We start from the raw sequence: 26,751 nt of genomic DNA on the forward strand, positions 1-26,751 counted from the left end.
TGAGCACTGTTTCTGAATTGTAGTCTGAAGTCACCAGGAGTGACACGCCACAGATAAACTACCAATGTGTCAAAGGCAACAAGAGAGAAAACAAGAGGTTACACAGCTGAAGACCACCTACCTACAGTAAGTTGGATTATTTTGTATAAACATGTAATTAATAAAGAATGTGTGAGACAGTCATAACATAATATAGTTATTTAAAACATAGATGTTCAAGTAGTATAAAAATGAGTACTTCATCTCATATCTTTTTAATCATACAAATGTACCTCATTGTACAATTTTAATAAACATTTACCTCTGGATAGCTTTACTTTTCTATTAGACAGGCAAAACTTTAATTAATGATATTTCCTTAATAAAAGATGATCATAAAATATTATCAAACTGGTAAAGCTATTGATCTAAGACTCATGCTGTACAATGTGATCTGATAAACAGCAGTGTGTCAAAGTTAGTGTCATAAACATTATGCAATAAACCCATCAATAAATGTTCAAAATTTGTATACATATTTATAAATTGGAACAGTTTTTTTTTTTTTTTATGTAACATCTTCTATCTAATGTGGAAGAAGAGAACAAATGTTTGTAAAAATTACCGCCTTTGTTGTACTTGCCATCAATGTGTAACTAAGATTTGTTAATACATAACGTGAGAATTGTGGCCTGCAGTGAATTAGGGTATCTCAAGACCTAAGATTGTTCTTCATCCTGTTTAAAAACAAGCGGTTGGAAACATATTTACTGATATTCTCTGTAGGATTGTTTATTAGTATTTGGATTAGGAAGACAAATGTGACAATACATCACTATAAAACAGATTATAGTAGTAGACTTGGTCAGCGACTTTTATTGTTCTATTCACTGTTCTAAAACTTTTTAGGCATATGTTTTAGAATCTGTACAGCTGAAAGCTTAATGAGTATTAAAATACGATAACGATTATTTTAATACTCAAATCGTCACAACTATGAATCATTGAATCTACTTAATCATGATTTGGTTAATAGTTCATAATGCAACTTGTGTAATGTGATAGCGTGTGAGAGTGTAGAGACACGTTTCCCTAATAGGATAATTATTTAATTGTATTCAAAAAGTCTGTTTTGTTTACTGCAAATATTCATATCTCTTACCACCAACAGCTCAGGGGACAGTAATACATTGTCTATGGTCAGTCTCCCCTGACATGAATGGTCAGTTAATTTTAAGGAACGCCAACTTTTGACTTCTGTGACCAATGACAAAGTAATTCATCTCCTGGGGAAGTTAACGACTGCTGCTACTGGTCACAGTTATAAGGTGATACATTTATGAATAATGTACCATTACTACTACTACTACTACTACTACTACTACTACTACTACTACTACTACTACTACTACTACTACTACTACTGCTACTACTACAACTCTGTTCCACATATCAAATTTAAGACCTTTTGGGAATGTGACTAAACAACTTGAGACCACTTCAGTCATGGGATGATGTAAAATGGTGGTTTCTGGCTAACCATCTGACTATTTCCAACTAAATATTCGTTAGCTCTAAACACACCTAAGCCTTTGGGGAATATGATATGAAGTGAAAAGGTTGTAAAAGCTCTTGCCGTGTTAGATCAGTGTTTTTGCATATTCTTTCTGTCTGGCTGCATGTTCTGAAAATATTTGATAGTCAATAAGATCCACAGCAAACTAGAGACCAGCCAAAACAATGCCCTATGCTACGTTAAAGAAAATGGAATCAAATTTTTGAGGTGAGTTGGAGGGGGTGGGGCTAATGCTACAGGTAACCAAGGAGGAGGGTGTGAGAGTGTCAGGTTTCATGGAGTACTTTTGTTTTGTTAGTAAAATCAGCTTCCAATGTGCCAAACCCTACAGGAAAAACGACACAGCAGTTTTTGAAAGGCCATTTTGAAGAAGGCCATACTTTCAATTTGGGGACTGATTTTCAGCTCTAAATAGAAGAAAAGAAGATCTGTGGAATCTTTAGTCAAAGGCGGAGGAGGAGTGACAAGCAAGGAGAAACAGCAAAGATTCCAACCAAGTGCAGGGCTCTGCTTGCTGTGCTAAGTGGTTTATGAGGTGCTGCTAATTTTTTTTGAAAAAGACAACTGCATCATGTGGGTGAGTGAAAAGTAAAAGGGAACAACTCTAACCACACTAGAAATACTGGGGAAGTTATCAGACTGTCTAGTATAATATATGGTCACCGGTATGCTCAAAGACTTCCTGATAGGTGTCTTTGTTCACGTGTACTCCTTTGTATGTTGTGCTTTGCTTTCACAGTTTTGTGTGAGTTAGGGGGAAATGGGGGAAGGAAAGTTAAACTGGTTTTGACAAATATTGGAAACTGTAGCGGAAAGACAAGATCTTAAGCTCTATAAGTAATGTCTAAGTAACACTATGGAGCATGCATGGACATGTTCTTTACAAACTGGATTTTAGCCAGTGTTTTCTTAAGGCATTAAAAATAGCCTTTATATAGTGTACTATCTGTAGATAGACTCTCAGAAACAGAAGCCAAAAAGAGCAGGTGATAACAAGAGTGAACCATATTTGAACAAAGGGCTTATCTTCATAGTTGACCTAGAAATTCTAACTTGTTGAGCAGGATGCCCTCAACATGAACATAATAGACAGAAATTAAGACAACATGCTGGAGATGACTCATTAAACTTTTTACTTTGTTTACTTTTAATCTAGTCATGTCTATTCTTCAGTCTGTGTTATAAATAAAGATGAATACCTCAACCTAATACAGAATACTAATTACAGTGTATTAAAGCTCAAACAATTTGTTAGGGTGTAATTAAGTAGTGTGTAATGATCAACTTTAAATAGGTCAGAATGCGTCACAAAATGCAAAACACAAATCTCATGACTCACAGTGCATCAATGCTGTATAACAGTGTTTAGGTAAAGTGCCAAACATGTATGTTTAGACTACAGTGTTTTATATTAACAATAAAGACAATCTGCTATTTGTTTCTATTTCTGTACATCTGCTATCTGGCAATGCGAGTTTACACCTCAAAACACTATTTACTATATCAAGTTACAAGTAGATGTCCAAATGTGTGCTTCTCAAATACTTGATTTAAATTGTCTGATCTTCCAATGTACCTTAAATGTCATGTAACCTCTACTTAAAGGATTACTGCAAGTTTGTGACCACAAAGCATTTCCACTGTTCACAATATGGTTAAATACAGACCTAGACTAACCTGAAAACACATCTTTATTAAGTGCTCTGCTTGTAATACAGAACAAGCTTCAAGGAGATATTGAAATTTTAAAATATTTTTTCATTCTGTAGTACAGAATGTACAGAATTACTTATATCTCAAACTCAGTCAAAAGAACAACACAACTCAACTGTGACTTTTGGGTTAAATAGTAGAATTAAATTAATTAATTCTGGATATAGAATGAGTATAACATAATGAGCAGTGACTGAATAATTGTGCGATCCTGGAGCATGACTTATTGGATGGCATTAAGGGCGGACACCTCTTGTTCAGGTAAACACAGTCAAGTTTCTTGAACATGACGAAGTGCTGAGGACTTTCTCAATAATACATCAGTGTATCGAAGGAATTACTTTAATTTAACTATTTACTCATAATGACGCATAGTGATGATGAATAACATAATTGCTTACTTTAACCTTGTCTTTGCTGGCCTCTCATCAGACAACTGCCCATTTGCCTGAGGAGAGCACACGACCATTGAATCCCAACAGACAGCCAGGTAATTATATTCAGATTCAAACTAATTTAATCTACTGTAATGACTCTCGTGTTTTATTAATTAGGAATATTCACCTTGTCTTCTAAGTAAAATTTGATGTTTTGTATTTTATTATCATAGCAGCATTAAAAACGTCATCTAGATGTCATTTGTGGAGTTTAAAACATAGTAAAATCTGGAAATGACCATAGACTTACATTTTATTTGTAAGGTATATATTTTTTTCACTTATTATACACTTGTTGGCAGCCATTGTGTCAGATGGATCTCGCACAGTGTCAAACAAAAGCTGAATTAATCTATTCTATGTATTTGTTATAGTGGTTCCAAAGCCAGGGCGTCACAGAAGACCCATGACGGCTGTAAATCCCCAAACAGTGAAGACTTCTAAGAGAAAGAAAGTATGGCTCACCATCCTGGCCGTGGTGGTGTGTGTTGCTATACTGGTAACAGCAGGATACTTCAGTAAGCCAATAATACCTTAAGACAAGAAATATTTCAGAGCAATTTTAGAAGGCCTATCTGCACCAATTGTGGTAATTATTCTTTCTAAAACTTATACTTTCTCTTGTCTTCCCTCAGCAAAAGTTCTCATAGACAGCAAGTACTTTTTTTGCAAGCGCTCATTTAAGTTCATCCCGATTGATCAAGCCTGTGATGGGAAGAGTGACTGTGCAGGAGGGGAAGATGAAGTTCCCTGTGTGTCAACATTTACCGTCAACAGCACATTTCCAGGTGAAGCCTGGCTCCTCTGCACTTAGTCACCAGTGTAATGAAAACTCCTACTCTATTGTTGTGCCTGTATTGTGTTCAGTGAGGCTGCTGACAGCCAACAGTGTCCTGCAGGTGTATAGTCCTGGCACAGGGTGGAGAAGTGTTTGTAGCGATGGTTGGACTGCGGAGCACACACAAACTGCATGTAAACAACTGGGATACACAAAGTGAGTGATTGAGAGCTAATAAAGGTGTCTGAGTGATGGCAATTCCTAACAGCCTAGCATTATGATTATTTTATGTTTGCTGTGAAGGGAACCAAGTAGTAGTACTGTGCCAGTGACGTCGCTCCCAGTACAATTTAGAGTGGGGCCATTCACAGCAGTCAGATCTGGAACTGGAAATACCCAAGTTCATCAGGCTACAAATACCAGGTGAGAGAAACAACTATTAATATGATCCACAATGACTAATATATTTACATGACATGTTGAGTTCTGTGCATCTGGGGAGTTACAATAGTAGCTCTACATTGGGCACTGGGGCCTGGACAGACTTTGCCTCTACTTGCTCGATGACTCCTAATCATTTTGTAATCAAAATTATAAAAAATTCGTAAGATTTGTTCTTCAAGAAGAACATTTTCAGTTAAGAAGAAATTGTATTAATGCCAAAAATGTTTGTAAGAACATTAATTGTGTTTTAATGCACTAATAAATATAGTTTTTGAGATTTCAGTCACTATCAATTTATTGAGGTTTGGTATTGATCTGCCCATCACTAGTTTTATAATGATGAAAAACTGATGATGAATGATGAAAAAACTGTTGACATTAACAATTTAAATACAATAAAGTTTCAAACCAAATATGTTTGAAATAGGTTCCCAGGCTGTGAGTTTCTGTTTCAGTTCTTGTTTCCACATTTCCCCAAGAAGCAACCATTTATAATATGTACAAGTACAATCAACTTGACTATTAAGCGACTAGTGAAAAAACATGTCATCTATTTGATAAAATTGTCTATGTATTGAAATATTTTATAAATACATGTCCTTATGTCTTCTTTCAGAAACGGAGTGTGCCAAACAGGCTCTGTAGTGGCTCTGTCATGTTCAGGTAAGCCTTGACATCTGAAGTCAGTGAGAAAGAGATGACATTCATACAACAGTCTCACACTGACAGGCCCACGCATGTCCATAGATGTTTTCAGGCCAAGAATCTCAAGCAAAACTGAACCTACTGCTTTTATGAAACTTAAAAAGTTAGCATTTATTTAGGTTTAAATATCTTATTAATACACCACTGATTTTGGGCCTTATAGCAGTTTGACGTAAACTATGGCTATAAATAGGCTATTGTAAATGGTTAAATTTTGTCAGTATGGATGATTGGAAAGTAAGCCTTTTTATCTTGAATATTTCGACTTACTTAAATGGCCTATATTACCACATTTTCTTATCTATGTTATATGTTGTTTTAAAACATACCCAGAGTTGTATTTTGTTCCTTTCACACGTTTAACACACAAACGCCTGCATATTTAGGCATAGTTCTTCTCTCAACCTAGAAACATTTGGATAATTTCAGCCCTGGAATTTCCAATTTTTACTGAACAAAGGGTTAAGAAGCTGTTAACTTGGAATCTACCTCTTCAGAATATCACAAACTGGAACAGAATATTTTGAGCTTTGGAGATGTTAACAGATAAGATAAAAGGTTACTCAAACGTGTGAATGAAACAAAACATATGACATGGTTTAAAGCTCAGAAGAGTCACTTTCGTGTAATGTGGGAGCTTTAAACACGTGGTGTGTTTCAGATTGTGGGCGGGTGGACTCTAGAGAGCGGATTGTGGGAGGCACGGACACGGTGATTGAACATTGGCCATGGCAGGTGAGCCTGGTACAGGGCGGGCAGCACACGTGTGGAGGCGCACTAGTGGCACCACAGTGGGTTGTCACTGCAGCCCATTGTTTTGCTGGGTCAGTAAAATATAAAATAAGTTCAGCCTTTGCATACTCTCTGCATAGATTGACATGGCGGCCTTTTGTTTGCAGGAGTAAAAATGAGCTAAGTCGCTGGAAAGTGGTGTCAGGCAACACCTACCTGGGCTCTCTGGGGGGTTCCTCTGTGGAGAGGATCATAATCAATGGACAATACGATGAAGCTCGTAATGATTACGACATAGCCATGATGAGACTCTACAGCCCCATAACAGTAGGAGGTAAAATTTAAACAAAACGGTAAAATAAGTATCGGTGCATAGGTTAAGTGGAACTATTTAGAACCCTGGGTAAAAAAAATGCAGCCCACACAGCCCTCTTGTGGTGGTTTTGGTAACAATGACTACAGTAGCTCTACCGAGTAGCCTACCTTCTACCTAAATAATGTAAATATTTGGGGAAAAGACCGTTAAAGCACATTAATTACACGAATGAATGGCCCTTTTAAATATGTTATTTAGGTGAAACATTTGTAATGGTTATAGTGTATCAATTTTGTTCTCTTTTCAGAGTTTCGCAGGCCTGTTTGTCTACCACCAAAAGCTTTTGACCTTAGTGATGGAGCCATGATGTCTGTAACAGGTTGGGGTTACCTAGAGGAAGATGGTAGGCTGCATTTATCATTTGACTTCCTTTTTTATTTTGTAAATAAAACTGTCAAGCCAATCTTTACATTCTTTGCTTTCAGGTAAGGTTTCCTCTAGACTTCAGCAGGCTTCCATTCCACTGATTGATCGGACCAAATGCTCCAGTCCTTATGTTTATGGTAGTGCCATAACAGAGCGAATGTTGTGTGCGGGGTACCTGGAAGGGGGCGTGGATGCTTGCCAGGTACGGAACTATTTTATTATTCATCATGAGCTTTGTAATATTGAAAAATTACCTTTAATTAATTTCCTTGTTCTTCCTAGGGGGACAGTGGGGGGCCGCTGGTGCACACCAGCTCCTCTCAATACTACCTGGTAGGAGTGGTGAGCTGGGGAGTGGGCTGTGCCAGGAGGGGAAAACCAGGTGTATACTGTGATGTGGAAGAGATGATGAATTGGATCAATACAGTCATTGAGGTAAAAATGTAAATGCTGTTGAGGTACTGTTGAGATGTCTGAAAACTAACAATTTTTTCCTGTCTTTTCCAGAAAAATCCTTGAACCTTGCCCTGGTCCAATGTGAACCCATTGCAGCATTTCATTCATTCAGCAAAAAAAAACCTATTTATCACTTGCTTACAGACTATGCATATCCTGTCATACACATTTTATTTGCCATACCAACATAAATTCTCAGGGGAGATGTGTTGTTTTTGAGGCTCATCAGATGAAATTTTGAGGGATTTAGTGCCATAACATTCTACCACATTCACGTATGATCACAAACATTTCTCCACTCATGTCCAAGCAAAGCATCATTTTTGCTAAAATAACTGATGCCAATTGTGCTGTTAGGTTTCTGTGTACCTTAAAGCACAATTGACTTACATGAGCACTTTACATGAGCCATGAATTACTTGATTGTACTGCTTGTGAAGCTTTCTTAATATGCACTGAGGTTTACAGATTAAAAATATTTGCCATGTTGCAGAGTGCAATGAAAGACTTGTGTAAGAACAGGAATTCTGTGCACTGAACCTTGTAAGAGATTAGGAATATAAGTAATAATTGTTGTGTATATTTGTAAATTATTATGAATAACTTAAAGGAAATGTATTGTTTATTACAAAATGGTTGAACAAACTTTTAAGGTTTACATGTTAAATGCACTTGTAAATATTTTTTCTTAAAAAAATTTAAATACTGTACATTTGTTGTGATGGTGTTTGTTTATGTTATTTGGTTTCTGGCTTTTCTCAGAATTAAACATTAATTTATCAGAAGCACTTTATTTCTTTTAAAAATAATGTTACATAAAACATTCATTTATTAGAAGTAAATGTGGTGAACATGAGTATTTAAACACTAACCTCCAAAAGTGCCAAACTAACAACATGCATGTTATAAAAGTACTTATGTTTATCTTTTTCCACGGCGGCTTGATCCTTTGAAGGGATTATCCTGCATCAAAGAATTTACAACACATTTGTCAAGAACATAAAAATAATAATTAATAATAATAATTAATTATTAGCTGTAACTTACGTCATCATCGTCACTGTTATCAAAGAAAACCCCTTTAGAGGATTGGCTTTGGCTTTGAGACTGGCTGCTATACTTTCCAAAAGATGACGAGGCTCTGGAGAAGATATAGGTCAACATTTATTAAAATAACATTGGAGTTTTGATTAATCCAGTAAACGTAACTAAAAAAAAGGTAATAAAACTTACTTTGAAGTAGGACGTAAGTTTTTTTTGACAGGGATATCTTCATCTGAATCATCAATGCTTATCTAGAGCATGATCAAGGGTATAGCATTAAAAAGGGAATAAAAACCTTGTAGAGTTTGTGTACATGTATTTTTGTGTATTACATCTTCTGTTGCAAAAGAGTCAGGCCGTGATGATCTCTGAGATGTAGCTTGAAATGCTGTTGGGAGACATGACACACACATACTTTAAACAATACCTATATACTTAATTCAACTTATTAGCAGTAGTATAACCAGTGTTGGGAGTAACGCATTATAAAAGTAACGAATTACTGTACTGCATTGCTTTTTGCTGTAACGCAGTAATGTAAGGCATTACAGGGAATTTTTTTTTATATTTTACTCAGTACAAATGTCAGTAACACGCATTACAATGCTTTTTTAACCTGGATTGAAATGGTGGGTTTCAATTCATACAAATTCGCAAAAATTACCGCGATATCAGCAGCGGTAAAATGCCGGAGACAAAAGGACCTTCGCAGAACACCGCGCTCCACGAGGCGAACTGCAGCTGATGCCTTGCAGACATCCTGTTCCACGGACTCTGGGTTCTCTCAGAGGTGGTCTTAGATTCCAAGTTCTAGTACAAGATTAGTCCTGGTTTGGTCCCGGTTTAGTCTTAGTTTAGTCCTGGTTCAGTCCTGGTTCAGTCCTGGTTCAGTTCTGGTTCAGTTCTGGTTTAGTCCTCGGTTCAGTACTGGTTTAGACCTAGTTTAGTCCTGGTTCAGTTTTGGTTTAGTCCTGGTTTAGACCTGGTTTAGTCTGGGTTCAGTCCATATACGTTGCAAAAGTTCAGCATCTTCACAGTTATTTTGGCGAGAGTAACTTAAAAGTAATGCAATAGTAATGCAATTCCTTACATTTTAAATACATTATATATATATATATTGTAATGTAACAAATTACTTTGAAATGACAGTAACAAGTAATAAATAACACATTACAGTTTTAAAGTAACTTGCCCAACAGTGAGTATAACGTAGCTTATAACAAGCTTAGTACCTTGCATTATACTGCTTTGAGTCGATTTTTGACCACGGCCACGGCTTGCTGGTTTGGGTTCTGAAACTGTTGCACCTGAAAAGAAATTCCTTTGATTATATTTAGTGCAAACATTTTAAAAAAACTGCAGTATTTCAACTATGCATATTATACATAGTCCTCTTTTTAAATACACTCAGTGCATACCTCTCCCTCTTCCCCGTCCACCTCTTCCCCTGCCTGCTCCGCGCCCTCTGCCTCTAGTGGGCTGTGGGAATGAGCTTGAACCTTCATCAGAGTCCATGGCAAAATCACCATCAGACATGCGATCACTGGGGTCATCTCCACGCTCCAGACGGTGGGCTTTAGCTCTGCTCATGGCCTGTTGGGGAGAAGATTAAAAAAACAAAGCATAAATATAAAGCAAGATCATTTCCTCTACTCATAAAACAATACAAAGACAAACTCACTTCTTTAATATCATTCTCTTCTTCTGTAGTGTTCTTTTTGGAGTCTCTGAATACCTTAATCTGTGAATAAGGGGCAATGCTGTTAAACAGATATAAAGTAGAGCATGTCTTATATCCAGTCTACACATTACTTCTGCGTCAATGTCTTGTTCTGTAGTGACTCCTCTGGCCAGTAGGTGTCGTTGCGTCTTCTCAAGCTGATATGAAATCAGCTCTTCTATGGCATCTTTTTCATCTTTGTCTACAAATTCCTGTATTGCTTTTCCCATGCCCTGCTCAGTAAGCAGAGACAACTGTACTGTCTATAAAATATGAATAGTTAAAAACACAGGGACTTTAAAAAACATATATACAAAAATATATTATGAATGTCGGACAATTACCTGCTCTGCTGCTTCAAAATATTTTTTAACCAAATCTTCCACCCTGAGACCTTCAACCGCTGTATTCTTCACCAATCTATTGTAGTCAACATTTATTTCATCTAAATAAAAACAACACTGTATGATACTGCACTGCACTTATTGCATCATTTTGTTTGAGACACACCTTTAATGTCCTCTTTCTGCTCTCGCCGCCTTAAAAAGTGAATGACATCCTTTGGATTAGCAACACGATCAACAAACTTCTGACTGAAGCGAGAAGTATTGAATGCCTCAAATCCTCCACTGTAGTCCACCTTTTAAGAAGAACAGCAAATTAACAGAATGCAGTAGACTTGTATTTCAAAAGGACAATAAATCTCACTCGAAGTCGAATCAAAGGTTTCTCCGGAGTCATGGGACACCCTAACCTTTCTCTTTCAGCCTCCTCCAGCATTTCATTGACCTGGAACAGGAAAACAATGAAATATCCATATTTACCAATGAAGCTAAAGATGATAAAAGCTCTACTTTTGCATAGCAGAATTCCTCCACTTTCTTTGTGACATGGGGTGTATCTGGGGTGAACCTGTCCTGGTAGTCAGCTAAAACCACATCTTGAATGAAGAATTGGCGCACCGTTTTAAGGGGTAGTTTAAGCAAGTTCATTTTGCGACCGTTGACACGAAGCAACCCTATGTGTCTGAAACGCAATAGGTCAATGGTCACTTTTTTTTTTTTTTTTTATTTAATTATGTATTGATAAATGATACTTTTTAGTAGCTTCTCCTGGAGACAGGGAGGTAGCTACAGAGCTGCCAGGCTGTGTCACATAAAAAAGCTGCTGCTCATTTCTGGTTGGGGTGATGAGACACTCATGCTCATGGCCCCACACAACTAGATCGATGAAGTCATCAAGAAACTGCTCAGGAATGTAGTTTGTAGGCCCATGTTTACTCCTTCAAAAAATAGAAAGAAACCAAAAAAAAAAGTTGTTATTATTGTAATATATAATATTATAAATATTTATTTTTAATATTTAATTTCTGAAGTTTACACCTCATCCCTCTTTTATGTGATGCATGTGAACACACAAACCTGTTTTGGTGCAAAGTAAAGAGGTTAAACCACTCATCTTGGTCTTCTTTAGGACGAAGCATTGTTACTTGATTATTTACAAACATTCTGTAGAGCCGTTCATCTGGTATGGATCCTGTAAATACACAAATACAGAATGTAATAATAATAGGCTTTACACATAAAAACACACAAAATCTTACCCAGGCCATACAGGGCTAGTTTTGTCCTCCCTTTCTGCATGAGAATGGGGCTAATTTCTATTTTTTCCACTGACTGAGAATGACCAAAGTGATTTACCAGACCCGAAGCACTTAATAAATCTAAAGCACACAACCCTTCAGCCTTGAGAAAAAACAACAACATATCAATAAAACAGATATAGATGTGTGGTCCACGAATGAACAGTCACTTACCCCTGTTGGGTCATCATGATTACCATGAATGCTAAACACAGGAATGGAGATGTTCAGATTTTCATCCTGATAATTTACCCATGGAAATCTTTAAAAAAAAATATATAAAAATAAATAAATACATACACACACATATATATATATATATATATATATACTATGTTTAGACATATGAAATGATGCTTGCATGGAAATGTACAAACATTATTGTGAAACTGACTTGGTTGTATTGAAGTTTACAGTCTGATCACTGAGAATGTTGAATTGAATCGGAGTATCTCCCATACAGTACTGTCTTAGCATAGTTATGCAGGTATGAAGGCAGCGCCGAGATGGCTTGTTCTCATGGAACAAATCTCCACCCAGTAGAATAAAGTCCACCTTAAAACAAATAAAGCCTGGCAAAATGAACTGTCAACAATTACCAATCTGACATATAGTGAACAAATACCTGATACTTCTTGGCATACTCTAAGATCTCCTTCAATGTGTTGTAAGAGTCATTTCCACGTGTAGCATCCTTCTCAAGATACCCCAGATGTACATCTGTTGAAATGAGAATCTTAAATGTATCCTCGTCATCCCTGCAAAAAGTTTGACATATATAACATTAGAAAATATTCAAAACTAACACACAACAGTTTGCCAGAGAAAAACTTACATTGTATTCTCTGAGGACATGATGAAGTATCAAAGATAATCTGTTGGTGTTACTGGCAAAAATAATAATAATAATAATAATGGTATTTGAGTAAGTAACATAAAAGTGAGTTATATTATATCACAATAGCTTTATATACACTGGAATTCCTCGTAACGAGTTGACATGGACAAAATGGTAACTGGCAAGTTTATAACCACAACTATCCGCTAACTACAATTTTGCAACTCATAAGGAAAACCAAGGATCTATAATACGAATGAGTAATGAAGTCAAGTTAGCAATACCTTCAGTTTAGCTATAGCTACGTATGGTCGAAGGCTTCGTTTAACGCGCTATGACTAAAAAATTTAAAACATTTTCTGGTAAAAGCTAATGTACGTGTAACTTACTTTCACATATATAAAGCTGCAGCCACATCCAGAATCGAAAGCACCAACAAAAATCCCGGCAACTCTTGCAAAATCTAATATTGGGAGTTGTAGTTCATTGAAAACTGATTTGCACGTAACAGTGGCATTGTCTGTTTAGATAAAAACTACATTTCCGGTACACTGAAATGTTAGTTCGATTTATCCGCCATTTAAACCCGACACATTTTTTTAGGAAGGCGCAAGTGCGATTAACAACCTGTGGACTAGAGTGTGACTTAAAACAAACTAACCCAAGTGCAACCTTAGAAGGAGAGGTTTAGCTACTTGTTAGTTTTGTTGAGTGCTGTAGAATTGATCTATGTTGCAAAGTAGTCGCGTTGTACAAAAAAGCAGCAACTAAAAATGCAAAGATTTGATAATTGAACTTTCTTTAACCAAATTATTTTTTGAGTATTTCATACGCTAAATCTAAAGCAGTGCTATGGATCCTTCAGCAGCAACAGCTTCAGCTGATGCTTTGCGAGAAAGGGTAAGTTTCCCCTGAATAAATAATTGTTTGTGCTTGGAGACTAACGAAGATGACCCAGCAATGTTATCAGAAACTTGCCACAATTTTCATTGTTTACAATTATTTAAAAATTGCGCAGTTTAATGGATCCTCAACAGTGTTTATCATGTCTTTTCCTTATTTCTGATCTTACTGTGTGCCTGCAGGATCTACGCCTACAACCACAAATTGCACCCAGTGGTTTAGTGTGTGATAATCTGTCACTGCCTTCTTACAAGGAATATCCGGCTCAGCGTCCATTCATCACCACACTGGTCCAGTCTCCCACAGCACAGACATATAGGGCTTCATCACCCTGTAAAGCATTTCCAGAGACCAACAGTGCAGGTAAATACTGGTTAGCCCATTTGTGAACACCAGATATACACATTTGTAGACTTGATGTTTCACATTAACTATTGTTGTTCAGCTCCATGGTTACAGCTAGTGTAACATGATGCCCGAGTCCCACTAACTCTATTTATTCATTCACAGTCCATCTTCTCAAATTTCCCCATAAGTATTTAGATACATTGGAATTTGTTTTTAAGTTACTCTAAAACACTTTTTGCATGGTATATATTTTTTACCTCTGCTCTTGTTCTTCTCACCATCTCTTGTAACATGTTTGAAGCAATTCTATCTGCCCTACGCAATCTCCAAGAGAAGATCCGAAAGTTGGAAAAGGAGAAAGGATACATCTCTTTGCACGAAACAGGGAAACATGTGATTAACACCTCTACACAAGGTGACATAGATGTCAACAAGGCAAACTGCAACCAGGGTGAATAGGTGTTCTTTTAATTGCATTTCACATATTTATATGCAGAGTATCCTTGTTGTTTTTAATTAATATATTGCCAAATTTTATTAAGTGTTAATCAACCATCTGGCATCTGCTGAGTCTCGTTGTGTAAAACTGGAAAAACAACTTGATCAAACAAGAAAGATGTTGCGCTCTGCCACAACAGACAAATCAAACATATTCAATCAGGTCAGTTCTTTGCTTTTGTTATGCTGGAATTGACTATTTATTGCATAAGTGAAGCATGTTTTGTACTGATTTACTTGTTTTAAAGGCGAAGGAGACATCCAGGTCAGCTGATCAGCCTACTGAGAGCCCCTCTGTCCTTACTCGTTTAGAGAAACTTGACCATTTAGAGCAGGAATACCTAAGGCTGACACACACACAAAATAAGGCTGAGGTATTAAAGGACAGCTTAAAAAATGTGTTTCATTATTATTTATGTTATTTTAATCCCATTTGTAATTTTCCTTTCTTGTTGTCGTTTTAGAGAAAGATCCATGAGCTAGAACTAAAATTGCAAGAGGAGGAGCATCAGAGAAAGCTGGTTGAAAACAAGGCCAGTCTGGTAAACATACTTTCCTTCCTGTCTGGCATATATATAGTATAATTAAGTATATAAAAAAAAAACAACAACAAACATTTAATTCACATCAGCTGCAGGTAGGTTTGGAGACAAACAGAATTTTGTTGCGGTCTGTGTCTTCTCATCGAAAGTTCAGAGACAAACAATCAAAAGTGAAGGTGAGATTGGACTGGTTTAATTTTTCTTTTTTCAGAACACTTCCTTTCAGCTAGCTTGCTTTATTGACATTTCATTGTATTATCCTCTGTAGAAAACTTCACTGCAGCAGTCTCCTACAGAGCCACATTATAAGTTCAGACTCAGAGATGTACCATTTGTTGCTGGAACGGTAAGGTCTAGTTAATTTTTTTCTTTGTTAACTATTTTAACATTATCTTGTTGTACATAGTCTTACTGTAACCCTACTCCTTCTCTTTCCTATATCCAGTCAGTGAGCAATAGCCACTCCGTCCGCGCAAATGTCCAATCGGTTTTATCTCTCCTGAAGTGTCACCAGCCTCATCTCTGCAACTGTCGTGTCCTATCAAACAAACCTTATGGCTTAGGCACAAGTAACCAAAGCTTTTCCAGTTCCTCCTCTTCATCCCTGTCAAATGAGGATGAACTATCTGAACTGCTGCATACATTACAGGAGGAGCTTCGACTCATGAGCTTGTAAGTGTACTAACATGTATATAGTATATGTCATGACATTTGAAAATGTATAAGTTTTGCTTGTTTATGCTTTAGAGAGCAGGATGAACTACTGAGGAAAGTGGAGAGGAGTGTTTCTGAGCAAGAAAAAAGAGACCTTCAGTGGGAACAGGAGAAACTACTTCTCAAAATGGAGAGCAAAGGAGAACAAATCAATAAGCTTTACAAGCATAAATCCCAAGTATGTGAGTTATGTTAAAATTTATTATTAATTTGCTTTCATTAAGCATAACCATGTTCTTTTAGGTAAATCATTTGTTGAAAGAATCGAATGATGGTCGAGTAAAAAAGCATGTGGAAGCAACCATAAAGTTTTCTAGCAAAGGTAATTCGAATGAAGCAGTCAAACTCAGACCAGGAGAGAGGAGCAGGAGAAACCTGCGGCTGCTGAAGGACATGAGAGCTCTACAAATGTCTCTGCAGACATGAACATGCCTCATATACACTACACTATTGTGACTTTATGTATTGGTGCTGCCTATTATTTAATTAACTTAAACTGTCATTGCATTGCTTTATTTTTGCCAGATACATTTTATTGAAATTTTTCTACAAACAAGTAAATATTTACATAAATTTTATGTGTAGCTCTGTGTTATTCTACCACTAGAGGTCGTAAATGTACATGTAAAGTGCCCTCATAGGGAAATTTGTCCTCCACATTTACCCATCCTTCAATGCTGCTGAGGCAACCTGTCTGGAGCACCATCTCCATATCTTGAGGCTTGGTCAGGACTGCATTATCTGAAATTTTACCTATGGTGCATGCTTTATTTTGATGCGGGAGACCAGAAAGGAAATGCACTAGTTTTTTAGAGAATTAAGCAACAGTAATACTTTCATTCTTTCTTTCACTATTCAAATAATAGAATACTTTAGCTACATGAATGGTGTAAGTCTCCTCATATTCACACAGCAATATAATGAAATTACTTTATATAGTGCTATTTAAATCATCATCAACTTCGATGATTGTGTGTTGTGTGAGTGTTGCAATGGCACAGTTAAGTGTGTGCAAGCCTGCACATGCAGCTGATCATGAGCCTGTACAGCACTGAAGGGCAGGTGGACACATCCATATTTACAAACATGTATCTCACATGCAGCTCACTGCTCCATCGTGGGATGCGCCACAGCTTCTGCAGACCATCATAAGCCAAATCAGCCTATGCATACTGCTCTTTCTGTGAAATAATGTCATTTTCTTTGCATTGCATTTAATATCAGAGTCTGATCCATTTTGGGATTACACACTATTCACATTCTAAAGGAGGTGTAAATGGAATTGCTCTATTTTACACACATATTTGGGCATACTAGAACACCACGACTGTGCAAATATGTTGGGTCACATTTTTAAATATTCTTAAAATAACTATGATTTAGATAGCGAACTGACAGAACAAGACAATAAAACAGATATACATGATTAACCAAATGGAATTTGCTTACAGTGATGATTGATTCACATCTGTTCACCAAAATTAAGACAAACTACATCAATTGAATTAATAAAGGTAGATAAAGATTTGTAAAAATACTATTTAGTGATTATATACGGCACATGCACCTGTCTATACATTTTGGAAAGTGAATAGAAAAATAATTTCTTTTACAAAACACAACATCTTGAGCAATCAAATGCACATCTAGTGCTTATTGCAGTTGATGTGCCTCTTATCCAGTCTATCTTATACGGAAAACATAATGGCAGTGAGGTTACACAAGACTTGGGTGCGTAAAGGGGCCATCAGATGTGTGTGTCCAGGTTTAGAGTGAGTCTGGATATGTGATCCTCCATGAGTCTCAGCGCTGCTGACCTAGCCTCTAAAGCTCCAGATGAAAACAACACCTGTAACCAGAGTCCTCTGTTTGTGTGGTCAGGTGTGATAAAATAGCTCCCCTGGCTCCCTCCACAGGGGCCAAAAACACTGACCTAAAGGAGAGCCAAGTGTGCACCTTTTGTTGTCCTTGGCTATGACCCAAGATTGCCATAATCTTCATCATGAGTCTGTTTGAGTGATGGATTCTGATTCATTTTTACTGCACTCCCCTTGGTGCTTTGGCAAAACTGGTCGGTTGGTGTAAATATCATCTACAGGCAAGAGGAAACTGACTGTCTTTACTTTTGCCCTGAAAAGTAAAAAAAAAAGAAAACCCAGTTAATGTAGGGCCAGGCTTTCTACAATTCACTAGAGTAGTGGGACACATACCTGTTCTTATGGACATAATCCTGCAAAGAGTGCCTGTTGTTGGTTTTTCCCACTTCCAGTCTGGTTGGACTTCCAAATATACTGCCTCCATGGATCTCCTCTTGAAGTCTCTCCCATCCCGAGTCAGTTCTCCTCATCCGATCCACTCTACCTTCTCTCATAGACACTGAAGGTAAGGCAGAGCCCATAGAATACCTCCGCACAGTCATCACGCTGTTCTCTGAAAAGAAAAAAGTTGTTATGATATATGCAGAGACCTATGGCTTTACCCTACACCAAACAGGACAGGTCCTACAAAAAGCTATTATTGTCTTTGAAACAGTAGGCATGTTTAAAATTAACAAAGGAGCCATTACCACAACTATGACACTCACCTTTGTACGGTCCCTCCAAAACCGGTGCAGACGCATTCCTCCTTAGATTGAGACAAGGGTTCTCCTCCACCACAGCCGTGGACGCCAGGCTCGCATGGGCAACTTTAGCCCAATGTGACCGCTGGCTGAAGTCCCCTCGTAGTTCCCGGTTCTCGTTCTCCAACTTCTTGATCTCTTCGCGCATTTCCATAACGACGTGCGCCAGGCTGCGGGTGCTCTCCATGACGGCGCTGCTCCGCTGCCAGTACCACGGTTTTCCAAACACCGGCGGGATGTCCCGGTGCGGCTGCGGATTTAACATCTTTCCCCCTTTTGTCTGTCGCGCGTCTTTCTCGGTACTGTGCCCTTTTCAATCTCAGTCCAGATCTTGTTCTGGGCAGATTATGTCGCCTTTCACCACTTATACAGCTGAAAAGGCTACGGTGATCACCCGGCGCTACACGAGGCATGGTTTATTTATCAGCCTCGGTGTAAAGTTTCAGGAAAACTACGCGGGGGTCGGAAATGAAATGTGCACGGCAGCATGGGAGGGAGCTGTATTAAAGCTGCACAGGTGGATTTTAAAAGCCAAGTTCATTGGACTGCCATTGATAACAAAGATGGCTAAAAAATTTAGTCACCTTAGGTATGCTATAAGTGTTCACTAGACCAGGCACATGATCCATCACATCAAAACCAGAGCTGTTCTATCTATATATAGGCGACCTATGAACCTTATACAATGGAGTCTGTTTAGGCTCTTTGCTGAAGGCAGCAGAATCTTGTTTAAGTGTGGGCCTTTGCTGATTAGCCACAGTCTGCACTTTGGGGTAAAATGCAGCGGTATGGCCATTATAAAGTCAGGTTTTATGGCCTAGTTATGCTTCAGAAGTACAGGCAAGTGAAAAGGACAAGCCATAGACATTAGGCGCCATCTAAATGTGGAGTAGGCCTATATGCAGCTGGAGTGATTGTTTTGTCCAGGTTCCTTTGAAACCCACAGGGACCACAGGAGGTCTCTCACAGACTGTGCAGTTTGGGGTCACTGAACATGTCCTCAGCCTTAGTCTAAGAATGTCATTAATTAATGAAGACGCACTCTGCTTAGGCAGTAATTACACAACTATCGGAAAAATCTGACACTTGATACATTTCACTTTCATTTCACTTGGCTCAGTTCTTTCACTGAATCTTCTATTGTCACACTGTGAAAAAAAAAAAAAAAAAAAAATCACTTACCTGAAGACGTTTCAAATATTGAATGTACTGTCTAATGTTAAAACTAGCCACTGTATAAATCAAAAGCCCTTTGTAATAAGTTATGTATAGTCATCAGCTTTGGACTATAACAATTTTTATTTAAACGTTATACACAAAACATCCGTTTTGTTCTTTTTTCAATTCAGCTAAACAAATATTTATATAGATTATTTTATATAAAAAGACGGACTTAAATATTATTATTTCTTATTTACAATTCAAAACAGCACATGTAATAATAACAATTTCAGTGATAAAAATGTTACAAAACATTTCCCAGTTGAAAACTGTTAAGCAGAAAGTTTGTGAATGTTAGCAAAGGTTCAAAGTAGCAATGTGGAGCTGCTCTACATTCAGTCAGGAACTAGAGGTGCGTTCAACTATCCAATTTTAATTGTGAAATATGGCCTGTGTTATAAATATATTACAATTCATACAGTATTTGTCATCTTTCATAACCTCTTACAGAGATTGAAAACTGACTTAAAAGTGTATTCAGTTAACACATTCAATTGCTGAACACACCTCAAGCTCAATAAGGACACTGATCTAAAGGGAGTGGGATTTGAAGAGAAGGCGCATGTAATTTCTGTGTCTGTGTGTGTTTTATACAAAATACTGTAAGTAAAAGCATTGCAGAGCTGTGTGAGTGTGTGTGTGAGTGTGTGTGTGTGTGTGTGTGTGTGTGTGTGTGTGTATGTAGACTAATAAATCAGCTGGTAAGATAAAGGAACTCATAATTCACAAATGACCAATTCCAAAACAATAGTAGCCAATTTCAAAACAATAGTAGCAAACAGTCTGACTTCTAGTAGACAGTCAAGTATAATCACAAGACTACAAACTACCACAACCACAGCCTACTCACTTCTTTCTTTGAGTGGTCTCACAATTTCAGAAAATTACAAGCTCTTATCCCATACTGGCACCATGAAGGGTTAAGCGGTCCTTTAATGATGGCCCACTGAGGTTGGCCCATTCAAAATGCGCTGTGACGTTCTGTTCCTGGTTGTCTTGTTTGAGGAATCTAGACAAAAGTTTTAGAAGGTTATGTAAACACGAAAAAGTACCTTAAAAATTAATAATAAAAACTAAAAGTGCGGCACAGGTTGAGTCCAAAAGAAAAAGGTGGAGTGAAATGACGTACCAATCTTGGACAGATTGGATAGAGGCTAGAACAGTTTTTTTGGAACTGAAATTGAAGATGATATATGAAAGCAAAAGCAATAATACAAAAATGCAGTGAATGTTTTGAGATGATGTGTAAAGAATTGGGAGGCAATAAATAAATGCAAGCCTTAGGTGCAGCTTAAAAGTTGTGTTTTTTCATAGTGAGACCTGCTCATTCATGATGCCTGACAGCTCTGTGAGCATGTCCCGGTAGTGAGTCCTCATTTCCTCCTGATACTCCAACTGGTCCTCTTTGATCAGACGCTCATTCACATCCAATGCTTGACCACACGCTTCTGCAAACTGCCTGCAAACACCCAATAAAACACAAGTAGAATGCATACAAACCATTAATGCACATAGTGTTTTTCTGTGGTATGAGCAAGGTCAGTACCTAAAAATCTCCTTGAGTAGTTTGACCTGGTTGTCTGGATATTTCTTGGCATTCTTTTCTTCTAAAAATGCTCTGGCATAAGCCATAGGTCCAGCATTGACCTAAATACAGGACAAGAATGAGATTAGATTTGACCAGAGGACTGAATTCCTAAAAGGCACTGTCTGTACACACCTTAGCGCTGACACTGCCCTGCAGCTTCAGCTGGAGTCTGATCATATCCACTTCCTCCATGTTGCAGAGCTGGTTGAGTTCAGAGACCTTCCGGGACATCTCATCTATAGCCACTTCTATTGGGTTCATTTCTGTGCTTTGCTGTTCCACTACCTCAATGCGCTTTTTTAAATAGGGGAAGTAGGAGCTTGCTAAATACAAGAGGAACAAAACATTGCTTACAGATTCCATGCATACATTTATAATTACCAAGTTACAGACTAACTCACTAGTTAATATGGTGCGCCTCTTGCATTGCTCTTCCACATCACCATGTTTCTTTCCAGACAGAGTAAAGGGGGTCTCAAACACAAAGCGGTTGATGTTGTGATGCCTTTCAAAATCTGTTCTTTTTTCCTGCTGCTCTTTTTCATCAAAGTATGGTACCACGTAGGTCACTTGGATATAGGCAAATTTCGGATCCAGGTCTTTAGGATTCACCTGTTTTCAACAACCAAACAGATCCCAGGTTTACCTGTTATTCTTAAATGTATGGTAACTTGACTAGATAAAACTTACTTTATTTGAGTCCTGGATCATCTTAACATTGTCTGCTCCAAATTTGTCAGAGTAGAGTTTGAGTAATCTTTGTGAGATCTCAGACAGTCCTGTTAGCTTTGGTTCTTTGTAGATGAACTCCTTGCTCTCCTCTTCCTCAAAGAAACCCTATGAGTGGAAAACAAGTAATTAGCACAGACTGACTTACTTAATCATGTGTAAGTGTGGGCATGCACTGCAAGATTATAATGCATATGGTGTTGTTTTGACAGAGACACAAACACTGAAGGCATGTCAGGCTAGTTTTGGACACTGCCTAAGAGTTACAGGAGACTTTAAAGGTAAAATACTTCAAGGTAAATGAGGCTTAATAGAGACTGGCCTTTAAACACATTTATTATTTCCAAGCGGACCATTTTTGCTGTAAAAATATAGTACAACACAGCAAACTTGAGGAAGCTATAAGTAAAAGTGTTAATGGAAGCAGGAAAAGAGGAGAGGTAAGAATGGTTAGCCAAATGTTAGATCAAAGACACACTACTAGACTTACCACAATCTTGATAAAGATTTTTTTTTTATAAAAGAAAAAAAGCACAAAGAGATATTGAAGACAAAAAATGTATTCATACTAATACGCCTTTTACAGAAAGGTCTTTTTTTTGGCTGTTTTTCAACTAAATGTTTTGATATAACATAATTTATTTGGTGTCTTACCTGGCCATAGAAAGCGACTCGGTAATATCGTCCGAACAGTCTTTTCTCTGAATTGACCACCTCTGTCACCTTTAGATAGGAACGATGGATGTCATAGTAAAGCTCTGAAAGCCTCTGTAATTTAAAAATACAGTATAATACATAGTTAAGTATTATTTATTAATCTGTCACAAATAAAATTATGCAAATGCATGCCTTAAAATCCCTGCGCTTTTCAAAGACAGCGATGACAGGTTTGTTGATGTCTGCTATGAGTTCATGTCGTTCTGACTTCCACAGATAGTCCACGCAGAGCTCCAGCTGTTCTACTAAAGTGTCCTGCAAAGAGTTTAAAAGTTGAAATCCTCCTTCACACAAGCAGTTGTATTTTTGTCCTTACTGAAAGGGCATACCTCGGTATAAGGTGTGTCCTGTGTGCCTGTGTCCTCTTTCATAGCCCCTTCCTCCTTCACATTTGGACTAATGCACATAAAGGCCGCCCAACCCATAGAGAAGGATGCTGTTTTTGTCCATACAGCACAAGGTGAAAAAGAGGTCATTTAGTGCAAGTCACATATTTCCTTTTTATTTTATGACATGAAGGTAGATTTGATAACGAATAAGATATAAACACACACTAATATCTGTGTGGCGGATAGTGAAATACATTACAGAAAGAGGACAATTAACTTGGTCAGTGTAAAATAAAAAGTAAATTTATTTCCATTCAGTAGTTCAATTATCTTACTGGATAATTTTGATTAATTTTCTAATTTAGATTTTTTTATAGAGTGAAAAAAAAGGATTTATATGTAGTATCATGCTAATTGAACTACTGGATTAAATAGACTTCTGTTCTCTATTTGTTATTATTTATGTCCAGTCCAATTGAATACAACATGCAACTGAATGTAATATTGAGGTATAATTCAGTGCAAAAGTTAAAACACAGATACATTAATGTGCCAGTCAGGATAACTGGGTCCTCAAATGTCCCTCTCAAACTGAAACAGCTCCACATCACCAGTTATGACACAATGTAATGCCAGTTTTGTTTCCTTATAGCCCAGCCCCAAGCCCCACCACCAGTTGGCCCCAGGCGCACACACTCACTGTCTGGGTCTCGGGAGGTAGTTAGTAAGGAGCTACAGTTAAAGACAGGGTTTTCTTCTGTGGACACAGTGGAAATCCTGGTCTTGTCTGCTCTCCAGTAGCCTGTTTGGTAGGAGGGTAGGAGGAGGAGTGGATTGTGACTTTTTATGTTTTGACTTCAAATCAGCTGACAGGTTGTGCAACAGTATAAGCTGATAGCATGCAAGGCGAGTAACAGCCATTTTGATATCGTGGATGAACATAAAAGGCAGGTGAAATATGGAGGCAAGTGCTTTGATAGTTGTTGGATAAACTGACATGCACGTATAGGAACAAGCAGTGGAAGCAGTGTTCAAGCCAACAAGTGAGTTGCTTCAATATACTGAAATGTTCAAAAGAGAATCCATGAAAATGCAGAGACAAAGCAATATGATAAGAAGCATAGATTTTATTTTAGTTTGAAACTGGAATGCCCAAAAATAAAATATAAAAAGCATAATGCACTTTCACAGCATTTAAATATGTAGCTAGAAATGCATTTTAATTGTTGTATGAACTGACCTCTTCTCTTCAGTGATTCTGCAATAAGTGCTGATATATGGATGTAACACATAGCAGCCTGAGAGTAAAACAAACCACAATTTTAGCAACAATTTTAGGATCTAAATTAAATACTTAATTTACAAGGTTACCTCAGAGAGATCCCCATTGCGAACATGGACCTTTGCCATACTTTCTAACCAAGTACGCCGGAGCTCAGGTGTACTAGCATAAGAGTTGGCCAAGCTGTACTGCAGGTCAATCAGCATTTCTGGGTCTTTCTCATGCTCCTTCATCTGGGCTGTGGCCATCAGAACTGTCCGGATTCTTTTAGTTAAGTCTTTCACCTCCGCTGGGAATGGGGTGTTCTATTCAAAGAAAGAAAATAATAAATGAATACCAGATGAAAAAAAAATTACAAAGAGATACAAATGTGATCTATACTGTAGTATATAGTTGTACTGCCATTACCTTCAGATGCACATCACCATTGGCAAAATTATTAATAATGGCAAGAGACTGCTGAAAACGCGAACCACCAATGCCAGCATCAGCTATTAACTGACTCACTGCCTTGATGACCTTATAGAAAGAAAAAAAACAAAACAACAAACATTCAGATTTGCAAAACAATGTCTAAATCTGAAGACTAAAACTTTTTGAGCTTTTGGTCATGTTAGATATATGTTATATATACGATTCTTGTCAATAACATTGTTGGAGTAGACTTTTGTTTCATTCATGTTGTTCTGTGTATTTAGACTGTGTCAGTCTCGCTAAGATTGTTATTTGGAAAGTCAATACACCATCACCAATCACATAATCCTCAAATTTCTTTCACAAAAAAGACAACATTGTCTGATGCTAAGAGGTTCCATTTGTGGCCCTACAGATGCTTATCTCCTCAGTGAGCCAGCAAAGGGCTGGTCTCTAACCTTTTAGTATGCTGTGAATTCAGGACTGGCTTGCTTCTATGTTTTGACTACATATGCATTCTTTTAACTTGTGCAACATGAATTAGAAAATTCCTTCATAATGCATAATAAAGGATGGAGGAGTCCCAGACCTGAAGGTGTGAGCGGACTATAGACTTTCCTTTGGTAAACTCAAAGTTCTTCCTCATGACAAAATACAAGAGGGCCGCCGCCTCCATCTGAGTGCAGCTAGAGCGATGATTACAGCACTTGAGGATCTCATAGCAGAGACAGCCACACAAGTCTGCCTTACCCTGGAAAAATGCACTGGGAAACTACACAAAATAACAAAAATAAGAACATGTTATTATACACAGATAAATGCTTTTATAGGTTACGTGACTGACCTTTTGAACAAAAAGTCTGAGAGCAGCAAAGACATGTCGCAGTGTGGCAGTAGACTGATTGATCTGAAAGTAGAGCATGTAGGTGTCCAGCACCTTCTTCATCAGTACATTCTGCCCATCATCCAGCAACAATTGTTTCTGTGGGAAAAACAACAACAAGCACACATAAAGAGGGATTATCAGACTACGTCACTGTACACTCTACTGTCCATGTCTCCTGCAGAAAGAGCCGCTATGCTATCTTATATCATGTGAGTGTCTTGTAGAATTTCAGCAGATTTCAGGTTCTCCTAGGGGCAAGGATAGTTATATCAATATATAAGTATGAGTGGAAGTTCAAACCATTTCTTCTCATCATTTACTCACTCACCTGCATTTAATGCATATGGTTTATTAAGTTGTATCCCACTCTCTAATGTTAATTTAGCATCATAAGTTATTTTATCACAAGGTGATAAACTGTTTTAGTGCTGACAACAGCGCTAGCTAGTGTTGCAAATTCATGTTAACTGCACAGATAGCAGTGCTTTCTGCTGTCAGGCTGCATGCGCATCCGATGTGCTGATAAACAAATAATCATGGGTCTATTAAAATAACTGTCTATATAGCAAGTACAATACAGACTTGCATATGAGAGAATCTCACCTGTAACACTCATTGACCACCAGGTGGCAGCTCTATAGATTTATCTGTATTGGGAGGTTTAACATAGACACTCTATTCTGGACCACTTCTCCATTTTATTTATGCAAATATTTAGTGAAGCTTTAGACACATTGTAATTTATCAATTAAAAACATAAAACATGTTTTAAAAGATAAAATGTCTTATCCAGACAGGCTGTGTGACAGACAGACCTTGTGATGGTGAACAAAAAGCTCCAGTACATCCAGCACAGTCAGGGACACCTCTGTGGACAGGTTTGCCTCTACATCTGTGGGACTGGAATCTCCTTCTGGGATGCCCCCATCTACACACAAAATATAATTTAGAACTATTTGTCTTAATAATACATTTAATGAAAATGTGTTACCTGTCTCCATCATCTGTAGCAGCTTAGGGTTAGTGAGTGCATTTTTGCCCCTGATGATGGGCATGGTTTGGGAGCGAGCATGTCTGTGGCCATCTCCAGATGACATCCTAGACAACAAGCAACATCAGTGACTTCTGAGAAGTTACACCATTTTAATTAACTT

General features: G+C 37.7%; 5 protein-coding genes across 13 annotated transcripts in view; 2 read left to right on the plus strand and 3 right to left on the minus strand.

The window, feature by feature from the left end:
• Nucleotides 1-10: 10 nt before the first annotated feature.
• tmprss4a (transmembrane serine protease 4a) lies at nt 11-8,347 on the plus strand. Of its 3 annotated transcripts, XM_020918054.2 has the most exons (13): nt 1,908-2,132; nt 3,701-3,758; nt 4,080-4,223; nt 4,341-4,493; nt 4,573-4,699; nt 4,787-4,906; nt 5,544-5,590; nt 6,294-6,456; nt 6,532-6,698; nt 6,988-7,083; nt 7,166-7,308; nt 7,389-7,541; nt 7,614-8,347. In XM_020918054.2, exons 1-13 carry the CDS (start codon nt 2,127-2,129, stop codon nt 7,623-7,625), a joined length of 1,389 nt encoding a protein of 462 aa, XP_020773713.2. In that variant the 5' UTR covers nt 1,908-2,126; the 3' UTR covers nt 7,626-8,347. The 3 variants fall into 3 exon arrangements, with proteins under 3 accessions (XP_020773714.2, XP_020773712.2, XP_020773713.2); XM_020918055.2 differs by lacking the exon at nt 1,908-2,132 and adding an exon at nt 11-126 and having other exon boundaries at nt 6,294-6,698; XM_020918053.2 differs by having other exon boundaries at nt 1,905-2,132; nt 6,294-6,698.
• On the minus strand, nt 8,338-13,258 carry mre11a (MRE11 homolog A, double strand break repair nuclease). Of its 3 annotated transcripts, none has more exons than XM_020918036.2 (20): nt 13,196-13,258; nt 12,804-12,855; nt 12,594-12,726; nt 12,363-12,523; nt 12,143-12,230; nt 11,930-12,071; nt 11,748-11,862; nt 11,423-11,608; nt 11,181-11,352; nt 11,035-11,115; nt 10,837-10,966; nt 10,671-10,771; nt 10,419-10,589; nt 10,288-10,347; nt 10,025-10,199; nt 9,839-9,913; nt 8,939-8,994; nt 8,796-8,857; nt 8,610-8,703; nt 8,338-8,525 (listed from the first exon to the last, which is right to left on the minus strand). In XM_020918036.2, exons 2-20 carry the CDS (start codon nt 12,821-12,823, stop codon nt 8,484-8,486), a joined length of 2,064 nt encoding a protein of 687 aa, XP_020773695.2. In that variant the 5' UTR covers nt 12,824-12,855; nt 13,196-13,258; the 3' UTR covers nt 8,338-8,483. The 3 variants fall into 3 exon arrangements, with proteins under 3 accessions (XP_020773695.2, XP_020773696.2, XP_055022980.1); XM_020918037.2 differs by having other exon boundaries at nt 13,091-13,215; XM_055167005.1 differs by lacking the exons at nt 12,804-12,855; nt 13,196-13,258 and having other exon boundaries at nt 12,363-12,540.
• Nucleotides 13,259-13,457: 199 nt separating this feature from the next.
• On the plus strand, nt 13,458-16,384 carry cep57 (centrosomal protein 57). The gene is made up of 11 exons (XM_055167008.1): nt 13,458-13,706; nt 13,892-14,072; nt 14,359-14,508; nt 14,600-14,718; nt 14,804-14,929; nt 15,020-15,097; nt 15,187-15,273; nt 15,366-15,443; nt 15,543-15,769; nt 15,845-15,989; nt 16,055-16,384. Exons 1-11 carry the CDS (start codon nt 13,659-13,661, stop codon nt 16,235-16,237), a joined length of 1,422 nt encoding a protein of 473 aa, XP_055022983.1. The 5' UTR covers nt 13,458-13,658; the 3' UTR covers nt 16,238-16,384.
• Nucleotides 16,340-18,704, minus strand: LOC129412666 (uncharacterized). Its single transcript, XM_055167009.1, has 3 exons — nt 18,396-18,704; nt 18,022-18,241; nt 16,340-17,941 (listed from the first exon to the last, which is right to left on the minus strand). Exons 1-3 carry the CDS (start codon nt 18,694-18,696, stop codon nt 17,812-17,814), a joined length of 651 nt encoding a protein of 216 aa, XP_055022984.1. The 5' UTR covers nt 18,697-18,704; the 3' UTR covers nt 16,340-17,811.
• A 735-nt stretch (nt 18,705-19,439) lies between these two features.
• The window catches only part of dock10 (dedicator of cytokinesis 10), a 32,907-nt gene continuing 25,595 nt past the window's right edge, over nt 19,440-26,751 (minus strand). For 2 of the 5 annotated variants that reach the window (XM_055167004.1, XM_055167003.1), the window contains exons 40-56: nt 26,589-26,695; nt 26,413-26,525; nt 25,556-25,693; nt 25,301-25,483; nt 24,706-24,816; nt 24,387-24,602; nt 24,256-24,313; nt 23,716-23,817; nt 23,016-23,122; nt 22,819-22,941; nt 22,624-22,737; nt 21,931-22,077; nt 21,642-21,852; nt 21,373-21,563; nt 21,199-21,299; nt 20,973-21,111; nt 19,712-20,661 (exon numbers count right to left, since the gene is read on the minus strand). In XM_055167004.1, the coding sequence (XP_055022979.1) occupies nt 20,614-20,661; nt 20,973-21,111; nt 21,199-21,299; nt 21,373-21,563; nt 21,642-21,852; nt 21,931-22,077; nt 22,624-22,737; nt 22,819-22,941; nt 23,016-23,122; nt 23,716-23,817; nt 24,256-24,313; nt 24,387-24,602; nt 24,706-24,816; nt 25,301-25,483; nt 25,556-25,693; nt 26,413-26,525; nt 26,589-26,695 (2,209 nt within the window). In that variant the 3' untranslated portion in view covers nt 19,712-20,613. Of the gene's footprint in view, nt 19,580-19,711; nt 20,662-20,972; nt 21,112-21,198; nt 21,300-21,372; nt 21,564-21,641; nt 21,853-21,930; nt 22,078-22,623; nt 22,738-22,818; nt 22,942-23,015; nt 23,123-23,715; nt 23,818-24,255; nt 24,314-24,386; nt 24,603-24,705; nt 24,817-25,300; nt 25,484-25,555; nt 25,694-26,412; nt 26,696-26,751 lie in introns of those variants that run through there. The other 3 variants (XM_055167001.1, XM_055167002.1, XR_008633790.1) reach the window with 2 other exon arrangements.

This window comes from Boleophthalmus pectinirostris, unplaced genomic scaffold (genome assembly GCF_026225935.1).
Source record: "Boleophthalmus pectinirostris isolate CB_2022bp ecotype Guang Dong unplaced genomic scaffold, ASM2622593v1 HiC_scaffold_9, whole genome shotgun sequence".
NCBI lineage: Eukaryota > Metazoa > Chordata > Actinopteri > Gobiiformes > Gobiidae > Boleophthalmus > Boleophthalmus pectinirostris.